General features: G+C 40.7%; 2 protein-coding genes across 2 annotated transcripts; both read right to left on the minus strand.

Moving 5' to 3' along the window:
• Positions 1 to 592: 592 nt before the first annotated feature.
• Positions 593 to 5,381, minus strand: LOC113158077 (alcohol dehydrogenase 1-like). Its single transcript, XM_026353752.1, has 9 exons — positions 5,246 to 5,381; positions 3,174 to 3,275; positions 2,659 to 2,800; positions 2,328 to 2,415; positions 1,830 to 2,049; positions 1,385 to 1,645; positions 1,147 to 1,279; positions 870 to 1,008; positions 593 to 753 (listed from the first exon to the last, which is right to left on the minus strand). Exons 1-9 carry the CDS (start codon positions 5,261 to 5,263, stop codon positions 726 to 728), a joined length of 1,131 nt encoding a protein of 376 aa, XP_026209537.1. The 5' UTR covers positions 5,264 to 5,381; the 3' UTR covers positions 593 to 725.
• An 892-nt stretch (positions 5,382 to 6,273) lies between these two features.
• LOC113159794 (alcohol dehydrogenase 1-like) lies at positions 6,274 to 9,757 on the minus strand. The gene is made up of 9 exons (XM_026356704.1): positions 9,615 to 9,757; positions 8,717 to 8,818; positions 8,487 to 8,628; positions 8,234 to 8,321; positions 7,726 to 7,945; positions 7,370 to 7,630; positions 7,111 to 7,243; positions 6,632 to 6,770; positions 6,274 to 6,519 (listed from the first exon to the last, which is right to left on the minus strand). Exons 1-9 carry the CDS (start codon positions 9,630 to 9,632, stop codon positions 6,486 to 6,488), a joined length of 1,137 nt encoding a protein of 378 aa, XP_026212489.1. The 5' UTR covers positions 9,633 to 9,757; the 3' UTR covers positions 6,274 to 6,485.
• Between the last annotated feature and the right edge of the window lie 736 nt (positions 9,758 to 10,493).

Here is a 10,493-nt window from a genome sequence, read left to right on the forward strand (position 1 = left end):
TTCCATTGTCTTCTTCCTGGTCCTCTGTTGTTACATAACAGCACATTTTCTCTCAGAAGTACAATACATAAAACATAAAAAAGTGTATCATTCAAGTTTTACTACAGACTAAATTCCCTCCATATGGAAGACTACTCAGGTGCTCCTGTTTCATCATATCATCCTGATAGAGTTGTTGCTGACGGTGTCAAATCAAGTTCCCAGAAGTGTTCCACAGTGATCAGTGTTAGGCCCACTGCTTTTTACTTTACATATAAATAATGTTTATTCTACAACTCAGCTCTTGAATGCATGTTTTTATGCTGATGATACCATTTTGCATCTTGGGTGCCACAACTACTTAGTTGAGCTCACAGCTCATAATCATATCACCAGATCACAGGAGAGACTGGCTTAGCTAATAATGGTATGTACCTCACTACTGGAATGAGCTTCAACAGGGCTTAAAGACACTCATACTCTCACTTTTGATGACTGCTGAACTTTGCAGTGCATTAGTGCAGATACCTAAGGACATCAATATTGTAATAAGACCAGCTTCAAAAATCAAGACACATTCTTTTAATCAACTAAATAAATCAATGTAGTTCCTATGACATAAAACAACACATTCGTTTCACCATTTAATTTGGTCCAAACACTTACATACATACACACTGATCCACATGCATGTGTTATATATTGTGCATAATTTGAAAGGTTTCTTCTAAAGCAACACAGTGTTTTCATTGTGGTTTCAAGACCGTCCGAATGCTGCAAAGCAAAAACAAAACAGAAATTAGAAGACTTGCCCTTCCCATTTCTTTATGTATGCAGCTATAGTACTTAGCTTATCATAAATGGTGGAATTAGAGGTGGAATATAAATACCATTCTCCACGCTTCATCAGACCAATGGCATCGTTTATCTTGTCCAAAGTCATGGTGTGAGTGATGAACTCATCCAGCTTCACTTTCTTGTCCATGTAGGCTTTAACCAACTGTGGTACACCGTCCTTACACTTAAAACCTGACAGCCAGAGAACAGACTAGAATAAAAATAGTGCAAACACACTCTTATCCAGATAATATTGGTTGATGAAACATAGATCAAGCCTTTAGTGAAGTCAATCAGTGGCGATGGGCATATTAGTCCGAGACATCTCACCTCCAACCAGGGAGCCCTTCCATGTGCGCCCAGCGATGAGCTGAACGGGCCGGGCAGCAAAGTCGGCAAAGTCTGTCCAGCCAACAATCACACTGACGCCCCAACCCTCCACACAGGACTCCAGGGCAGTGCGCTGAGGAAAGATGGGTTTGATAATTAAATAACAATGGCAAAAAAAAAATCTAATATAATGAACCCTCGCGTGCAAATTCACATCAAATCCTCTCGTTTTTCCTACCATGACGTCTACATTCCCAATACATTCCAGGGAAAAGTCCACTCCTCCATTCGTCATCTCAGCCAGCACTTTGCTGATTGGTTTATCATAATCTTTGGGGTTCACACAGTCGGTTGCACCAAACACCTTGGCCTTCTCAAACTTCTTTGGATTGATGTCAATAGCGAAGATCCTCTTGGCTCCTGCAAACTTACAGCCCATGACTGCAGCCAGACCCACAGCTCCCAGGCCAAACACAGCACATGTGGAGCCTGGTTCCACCTACAGTGACAGAGACTGTGATGAACATGGTATTTTAGACTGGTCTTCACTGAGTACTAACAGTAGTTAATCCTGACTATGGAAGAACTAAGACAATATTTCAGAATGGTGCAACAAGAATCTTTTACAGCAGGTGTTAACCTACAACAATACATACTGAACTATCCCCAACAAGCATACCCACCTTAGCAGTGTTAACTGCAGCTCCAAATCCAGTGCAGACCCCACATCCCAGAAGACAGACTTTGTCCAGAGGAGCATCGGGGTCAATCTTAGCCAAAGCGATCTGGTCCATCACAGTGTATTCGGAGAAGGTGCTGGTTCTCAGATACTGCAACACCTTTTTCCCCTTACAGGTAAACCTGGAGTCTGGTAATGCTAACACCTCAACATTACGAGAAGTCCTGAATAACAGAATGCAATAAAATGATGGTTTAGCTTGAAGAAAGTTTCTGAAGAGGCTGAAACAAACATTTGTTAACATGACCAACATGTCTAATACAGAAATTCAAAGATTTGCTATCTAGAACATGATTTAGAAGAACAAGAGTGGAGGAAAATCAGTCAGCTTTTAAAATTGTGGAAAAAATTGTCTTAAAAGCCAATAAACTCATCCTGGGTCAGTGAAATAGCTAATTTAGAAAAGCAAAAAAAGACTGATTAAGAATGAACTTTGACTCACCATCCTTCCTCACACTGGTTGCTCTTTGGATTCTTGCAGAAGCGACATTTTCCACACTGGGGGGTGGACAAAGGGATAACTTTGTCCCCTATATGACAGAAATAATGTTTCTTCGTTAAATGAGTTCAAAGAAGTCTTTGATAGTGTTACAGTGAATCAACTGTGAAACTGATGGAGTTGAATGAAACAGATGGTCCTTTGTTCAACCTGTGTTAATATACACAAAATCCAAACAGGTTTCAGTGTATAAGGTGAGATTGTGTGATTTTATTGTGTGATTTCATTGTGTGATTTCTGTGTTTACATGTTGAGGTTGAAAGCTTCAACTGACCTGGCTGAAATTCAGTGACTCCAGGTCCAACACTCTCTACAATACCGGCTGCCTCGTGGCCAAGGACTATTGGGAAGCCCTCTTTTTTCACACATTCAAAAAGGTGGTGCAAGTCCGTGTGGCACACTGCAGTCGCCACAATCTACAACCAAGGTAGTAACAGAATGGTGCATAAGTACAGTAAGAAAACACTCATAGGAAGTTAAAATCTGAATATTGTGGCTCAGTAGTTTACATAGAGCTTCAAAAAAACGGATGTTCATTTATCCACATTCAGCAACTATAAACCAATGTCTAAACAGCCTTTTTCACAAAGTGATGGTCCTAAAGGTTCATCAAACTGAACTTCTAACTGTCTCAGCAGTAATCGATCGGTGTCGGTGTTACTGGGCAGACACGGTGTCTGCTTTTTTAGGATTTGTTGCTGTGCTGTAAGCACTCAAGCGTTTTCTGAAACGCATTGAAACCAACCTGTACGTGTACATGTATGTGTCTCGATTGTGGGTGTCTCTCACCTTGATGCGGACCTCGTTGGCCTGGGGTGGGGCCACCTCAATCTCTTCAATCACCAAAGGCTTGTTGGGCTCCCAGGCTACGGCTGCCTTGCACTTGATGACCTAAAGGGCAGTGACATCATGAAATTACCCAGCTTGGGATCCCAGGAAGTGCCACAAACTCTTCCTGACACCACTCAAGTAGCTAATAAATGATAATTCTGTACACAGCTGTATGCTCATACATCTACCTGATAAACATATAATGGATTTTAGATGTTATGTGATACATAGTTTGCACATATCAGCTACTACACACCTAAAAACACACAGCTGTTGCAAAACATGCATGAATTATGCTGTAACGTGCTGAGTACAACAGAGTAAAGTGTGAATGATAGTGTATACAAAGTTTGTTTATCTGAAAAGCACAAAGAAGTGAGATTGGGAGCTCTGTGTGTGTTTATTGTAGTTAACATTACTGTTCCTCAGCTCTAAATATCTGAGGGTTGAATATAGCACAGCTACAGCAGGCCATATGTGTGTCATGTGTTTACTGCTACTGCAGAGAAATAAATCACATACAAAGTTTTTCCCTGCTGGTGCATGTCAGCCTTGTTAATGCTGAACAACCCACAGCTATGTGTGAGAGGCCCAAACTGGAGTTATGTTTAACCAGCAGTCTTGTTTTACACAGTGGACGTGACGCAGCAGCTGCCACCACATTTAGGAGGTAGGGAGGCAAAACATATAGCGTTTGGGAGCGAAGAGAGAATTCAACTGAATCAGTGAAACTTTCATCTGGAATATCCAGAGCAGCTCTAACAGTGTATTCATGTAATACCCGATCCATTTGAATGCTAATGCCCTTTGAGGATGCCCTGCACACCTTTTAAGAATTTATAGGAAAGTGTTTAAGCTCAACTAAACTAAATAACTTGGTGTGTAACAGTATATGAAAACTAGTGTAACATGTGGAAGCACTTTGTGAGGGAGAAACTCTAGATTCCATTGAGGCAGAATAAAACACTCTGTCTGCCAACTTAAGCAAACACTGACATACTAGACTGCAATAGTAAATATGAATTCAAGAACACTTATGTCACAATAAGTACAGTGCAGTTTGGAATTTGGTAACATGATGCAGTTTTATAGACAACGGTGTAGCATTTTGAAAACTAGTAAAATCCCCAGAGAATCCTATAAGAACAGTGCTTCCATTGTCTTCTATCTAGTGCTGTTACATAACAGCACATTTTCTCTCAGAAGTACAATACATAAAACATAAAAAAGTGTTTCATTCAAGTTTTACTTCGACTAAATCTCCTCAGTATGGAAGACTGCGGGGCATTTATATCAACTAGCACATGTTCAGAGATTTGAAGCACCTCTTTGCATTTGCCATAAAAGAAAGAAAACTCTTAAGATTTTTCTGAACACATCATTTACTCAATTCTTTTATATGCTACATTGCTCTGACTGCTAGAAATGAGTAAAAGCCAGAACAAAGGTACAATGTTATTGTTCTTACGTGCTGAGTAAAACTGCATAAAGCCGGCTCACTAGCCACTGCTGGTTGCCAGTACAGTAGTTACGTAAAGCTGTCTGTATGGATTCACTGCATACTTTGACAGCCCATGGGCTATATGCATAATTTCATAGCTTATAGATCATTTCAGGAAATGCAACATCTCACTATGGCCGAGGATGGAGGAGGAAAGCAGATCCCCATGTTTTTTAACTTATTATTCTGGATTTCTGTAGCAGTAAAAATAACAAATTTACATTGATTCAGTGATTATAGTTAAATAATCCATGCATGTGCAGACAGGTTTACAGGTATTTTCCAGTATGTTCTCACTTAAACATACATGCAATGCACTCTAATCTAAAAACATCTTGTGATTACTCAAGAATCCCATAGTAAGCAAGTGTAGAAAAATATACAATGTCAAGTGTGAATGATAATGCCTATAAAGTTTGTTCTCAATCTGAAAAGCTCAATAAAACACATTTGCACATTTGAGCAGTTGTGTTTTAATGAGCTGTGCAGTTGCTTGTACAAGTGCTCCTAGTCTGAAATATGCACCTACCTTACCAGCTGTGGCCATTTTTGCTGCACAGATGTGTGAAAGAAAGTGAAAAATGAGAGATTAGTTGAGAAAGAAAGACCGGCTTGACCCGACGTCAGTACTGCTGCAAGGGAAAAGCAATTACATATAAATTCAAGTGGGCTGAGACTTATATGTTTTTTTCATTGCACTTTGTTCACAGTGGTAGAACTAAAGGGGGCCAACAGGGTGGAGCCATTTAGCCACTGATCCACCAGTTGGTTGTACAGCTGAGTTTTGCTGATGTGGGTTAAATCAAAGTCCCTCCTGGTTCAATTATTAGCAGAATGATGTTTTATTGATGAGTTTCAACTGTTGTGTTTGGTATGATTATTTAACCATTTAGTCACCAGTGAGGATTTGTGCATTAGGCCATCAAGAAAATCACTGTGAACAATGAACCTTACTTAAAAATCCCAACAGCTGCAGCAGCAGCAGCAGCTGTTTATTGTAAAGTAAGTATAGAAGCTAAACAAAAAAGAGCTGGGATTCAGGTACAAGTTGGACCTACTGAGAGGGAAGCTGGAATTCAATATAACCAACCAAAAAAGAAAGAGCTATTTTTTACCTGTTATGAAAATGCTAGTAAGGGATACGTGTAGGCAGTTGGATTGCCTCCCAGGCAAAGCAAGCACCTACACCTGGGACCCAGACCTTACCCAAGAGCTCTTAACATAGAGCTAGAAAACAGAGATACTGGGGATAATAAAGCATTTTTAGTCATATAAATGAAATCACCTGGTGTTTAACTGATACACTGACAGTACATTAGAGTAGAGTGCAAACAAACTTGTGGGGGACAAATCATGGATTCAGTCCTGGCAGAAAGAGATACACGCTGCCTGCCAAGCTAAGCAAACACTGAGATACTAAGCTGTGATCATAAATCTGAACTCAAGAGCAGTCGCACGATGCAATATGGAATTTAATGACTTGATCTAGACGGCTTCATAGATGCTTCTATTGGATGCAGTTTCCATGACATCCGGCACAATAAAAACCACAGCACATCTGTTTCAAACATTTATTGTGCTCCATGAACACGGACATGCAGATGAGTCTTACATTCACATAAAATCCACGGACACACAAAGACATATGTATTGGGCATAATCTGACAGATGTATTGATTTGATGCATTAGAATACGGAGCTGAGGTTCGGTCCAACACAGCTGCAGGTCCTTAAATGATCTTGGCTTTGTTGAAAGCACCACAATGTTTTCACTGTTGAGTAACACTCAAAACAGTGCGGATGCTGTTGGGGGAAAAACAAAAGAGAAATGAGAAGCCTTGTGCTCATTGATTCCTCGTGTTTGGATAGTTGCTAATTCATGAACAGTAAAATAGAATAATAAGAATATAAATACCATTCTCCACGCTTCATCATTTCAATGGCATTGTTGATCTGGTCCAGAGTCATGTTGTGAGTGATGAACTCATCCAGCTTCACCTTCTTGTCCAGGTAGGCTTTGACCATCTCAGGCACACCGTCCTTACTCTTAAAACCTGAAGCATAATCGAATCATATCAAATAACGTCACTACATACAATAAATGCATTGGTTGCGGGTCAACAAGGACGCCGGTCTCTCTGAAACCTGGATGAGCTTGACTAACCTTGTGTAATTGCTTTACTTCTGCCTTTTGTTCTTCCAAGTTTCTCTTGCTTGAAAACCACTTAACTCACTGTGCACACATGATATTTTGCCAATTCCCAGCAAGCAGTGAGTGGAAATACTTAGGTGGAACTGCTAACCACTTGATACAGTGCACGCTCATATCTACATCTGGCTTTAGTCTTTTAGAGGAGATAAATACAACTCATATTTGACCGACATGCATCTCACCTCCAAAGAAGGAGCCCTTCCAAGTGCGTCCACTGATGAGCTGAATGGGTCGTGCAGCAAAGTCATGCATGTCAGTCCAGCCAACCAGCACGCTGACACCCCAACCTTTCGTACAGGATTCCAAAGCACTGCGCTACATGTTGAAACAGGTTTTTAATCACAGTGGTTCAAAATGAAGCAAAAGTCTGTTTTGACAGATTCTTCTTTTTTTGATCCATTTTACATCAAGTCTTTACATGAATCTTTATATCTGCCTCACCATGACTCCCACATTCCCCACACATTCCAGGGAGAAGTCCACGCCTCCATTCGTCATCCCAGCCAGCACTTCGCTGATAGGTTTTTTGTGATCCTTGGGGTTCACATATTCAGTTGCACCAAACACCTTGGCCTTCTCAAACTTCTCTGGATTGATGTCAACAGCGATGATCCTCTTGGCTCCCGCAAACTTACAGCCCATGACTGCAGCCAAACCCACAGCCCCCAGGCCAAACACAGCACATGTGGAGCCTGGTTCAACCTATAGAGACACACTCCAGTTAATATGGCATTTTGTGAGTTTTTATTCAGTCGTAACTTCAGCAACATGTTGGACTAGACAATAGTCAGTCACACCTTAGCAGTATTGACTGCTGCTCCAAATCCAGTGCAGACCCCACATCCCAGAAGACAGACTTTATCCAGAGGAGCAGCGGGGTCGATCTTAGCCACAGCCATCTGGTTGATCACAGTGTACTGAGAGAAGGTGCTGGTTCCCATAAACTGCAGTATCTTTTTCCCCTTACAGGTAAACCTGGTGTCTGGCGTTGCCATCACATCATAATGATCTGCAGCCCTGAACAATGAATTACAGTGAAGTCACAAACTGCATCAACATTTATGCACCTAAAGTTGTGCCACAGACACGGTGTGAGTTAAAATGTACCTGAGTATTACTGAACAAACATGGGGTTAAACATGTGTTAGCATATTTTAAAATGTGGTTAATGTTCTGCTTTCGGCTAGAGTACTGATGGCTGCTGTACAGGCAGGTGGGAGTAATGCAATGGCTGGAAAACCCACAACATGATGAATGTTTCTCCTGGAAGAATGAAATTAGGAGCTAAGGCGACAATGTGCTCACCATCCTTTTTCACACTGGTTGGCCTTAGGATTCTTACAAAAGCGACATTCTCTACACTGGGAGACGAACAGAGGAATCACCTTGTCTCCTGGAATTCAAAAACAGGTTTTCAAATGTAAATCTGATCCGTTTTCTTTGCCTGGACTGAACACTGGTACACTTTTTATCGTAATCAAATTAGCTGGCATCTTGTAGAGATGAAAACCATTTGACTGAATGCCGAATGAAGCGGAGGTTGGAAACTTTAACTGGCCTGGCTGAAATTCAGTGACTCCAGGCCCGACGCTCTCCACGATGCCGGCTCCCTCGTGGCCGAGGACTGCTGGAAAGCCATCTTTGTGCATACTCTCAAACAGGTGGTACAGGTCCGTGTGGCACACACTGGTTGCCACAATCTGCACATAACACAATAAAAAAATCACTGACGGACGATTTATTTGAACAGGCTGATATTGTTGTGTCTTGGCGTTGTTTGTTTCTCACCTTGATGCGGACCTCGTTGGCCTGAGGTGGAGCCACCTCAATCTCCTCAATCACCAAAGGCTTGTTGGGCTCCCAGGCCACTGCTGCCTTGCATTTGATAACCTAGAGGATTAAATCTCACATCAGTGGGCACTGCCATAGGTAAACTACACCACAAGTGGTATCTGGAAAGGCGTAGCAGCATTATTGTAAAAACCTTCAAGCAGCCACTGAAGTAGCAAGTGAATTTTTATCGACCTGGCACAGTTTCAAAAATTATAAGAGTGCCTTTGTATTTTAATATGCGCTCTACATGTAGTTACTGTAGAGAACAGTGGTTTAAATGGTTCTGATACAGCTGCTACTGGAACAAGAAAACATCACATGGGAGGCAAGAGTGTAAAGTCCATAAAAAAATTATTTGACAGTCATAAATTTTATTACAAGTACGAGTATAATTTAATGTTAGTTTGTCAAATTAGTTATTACCAGGGGCACAATTGATTAAATAAGTTGCTGTCGCACTTGATGAATGAAGTAGTTAGACTCAAATGTTTGCATTTTTCTATTTAGTCATTTGTATCTTTCCACTGTAGTTGTGCAGTGCAATTTGTTTTTGGCCCACTACCCCAATCAGCTTTGCCAAAATCCACAGTTGCGCAAGTGACCGTCTGGATAGTTTCAAACGTTTGAGGATGTAATTTTAATAAAATCGTTTATGCACAGCAAAGCAAATAACAATTTGTGAGAACAATATATTCACACACAAACACGACATGCACATAAATCAGACAAACATTTTAAGAATTGAAAACAATTAAAATCTAGACATTAGGTGAGATGCATTACTTTGTTTTCTTACCTTCTGTTATTCTACCTAAAGCAAGACTCTGAAAACCTCACTGAATCTCATACATACCTTACCAACTGTGGCCATTTCTGCAGGAGATGAGAACTAAGAAATGCGAGAGGCGCTGAGAAAGAACAAAGTGCTGCAAGAGTGTCGAGAGAGGAGGAGAGAACGTGCAGAGACCCAGAGGTTTAAATGCTGCAAGATAAAAAAAAAAAAAAAAAGGTTATGCAAACATTCTGGGCAGGGACTTCTTTCCCGTTTCTACTTGAACGATAAAACTAGCTCAGAATGATAGAGCGAATCAAAAGAACAGTCTTTAAAAATGATCTATGAAATGCTTGGTTTTAATGTCATATATTGCCCCACTCCCAGTTTATTATGTACAAGGTATAGTCTTGTTGGGTGAAATATGGTAAAATCTTCCACTTTTAACCACTCAGCTAATCAACAATAGTGTCCTCACATGTAAAACGTGTTTTTTTTTTTTTTTTTGTATAATTTTCATGAAATGTGTCACAGCCCGACCTGAAGATGGCAGGCTACATTTGAGTTGTAACTAAATGTGCTTGGCTTACGTAACTAAAAAGATAAGACAAAGACAAATAGAGCAACCCAATCCAACAGCACGGAGGTCTGGCCGGCTGCCACCAGCTTTTACACAGAAGCCCGAACAGGTGATGTGACTCTCACTGATGACCCCGACTCCACCTACCGGAGCCCAGAGGGGGCATTTATCAACTGATCAGCATTTATCAACTGTTTTGTCTTTTTTTTTTTTTTTTTTAAAGATGAGGCTTCCAGTGAAGGCATGAATAGCTTTTATTGTTTTAAATATCCACTATAATCAACATGGGTGCAACTGTACATATTTACAATTTGCTGATATGTTGCAAAGAGGGCATCTTTCTATGTTTAAATGCATGGCGTGGATTATTTAACACACTC

The sequence above is a fragment of the Anabas testudineus genome, chromosome 12 (assembly GCF_900324465.2).
Source record: "Anabas testudineus chromosome 12, fAnaTes1.2, whole genome shotgun sequence".
Lineage (NCBI taxonomy): Eukaryota > Metazoa > Chordata > Actinopteri > Anabantiformes > Anabantidae > Anabas > Anabas testudineus.

Excerpts from the sequence above, each read along its gene's own strand:
- LOC113159794 (XM_026356704.1), bottom strand. Across the intron at positions 8,629-8,716 it reads CCAACGAGGTCCGCATCAAG|ATTGTGGCAACCAGTGTGTG; the intron begins GTGAGAAACAAA and ends TGTTATGTGCAG. Across the intron at positions 7,631-7,725 it reads CAGCAGTCAATACTGCTAAG|GTTGAACCAGGCTCCACATG; the intron begins GTGTGACTGACT and ends GTGTCTCTATAG.
- LOC113158077 (XM_026353752.1), bottom strand. Across the intron at positions 2,050-2,327 it reads AACCAGTGTGAGGAAGGATG|GACTTCTCGTAATGTTGAGG; the intron begins GTGAGTCAAAGT and ends TCTGTTATTCAG. Across the intron at positions 1,280-1,384 it reads TTGGGAATGTAGACGTCATG|CGCACTGCCCTGGAGTCCTG; the intron begins GTAGGAAAAACG and ends ATCTTTCCTCAG.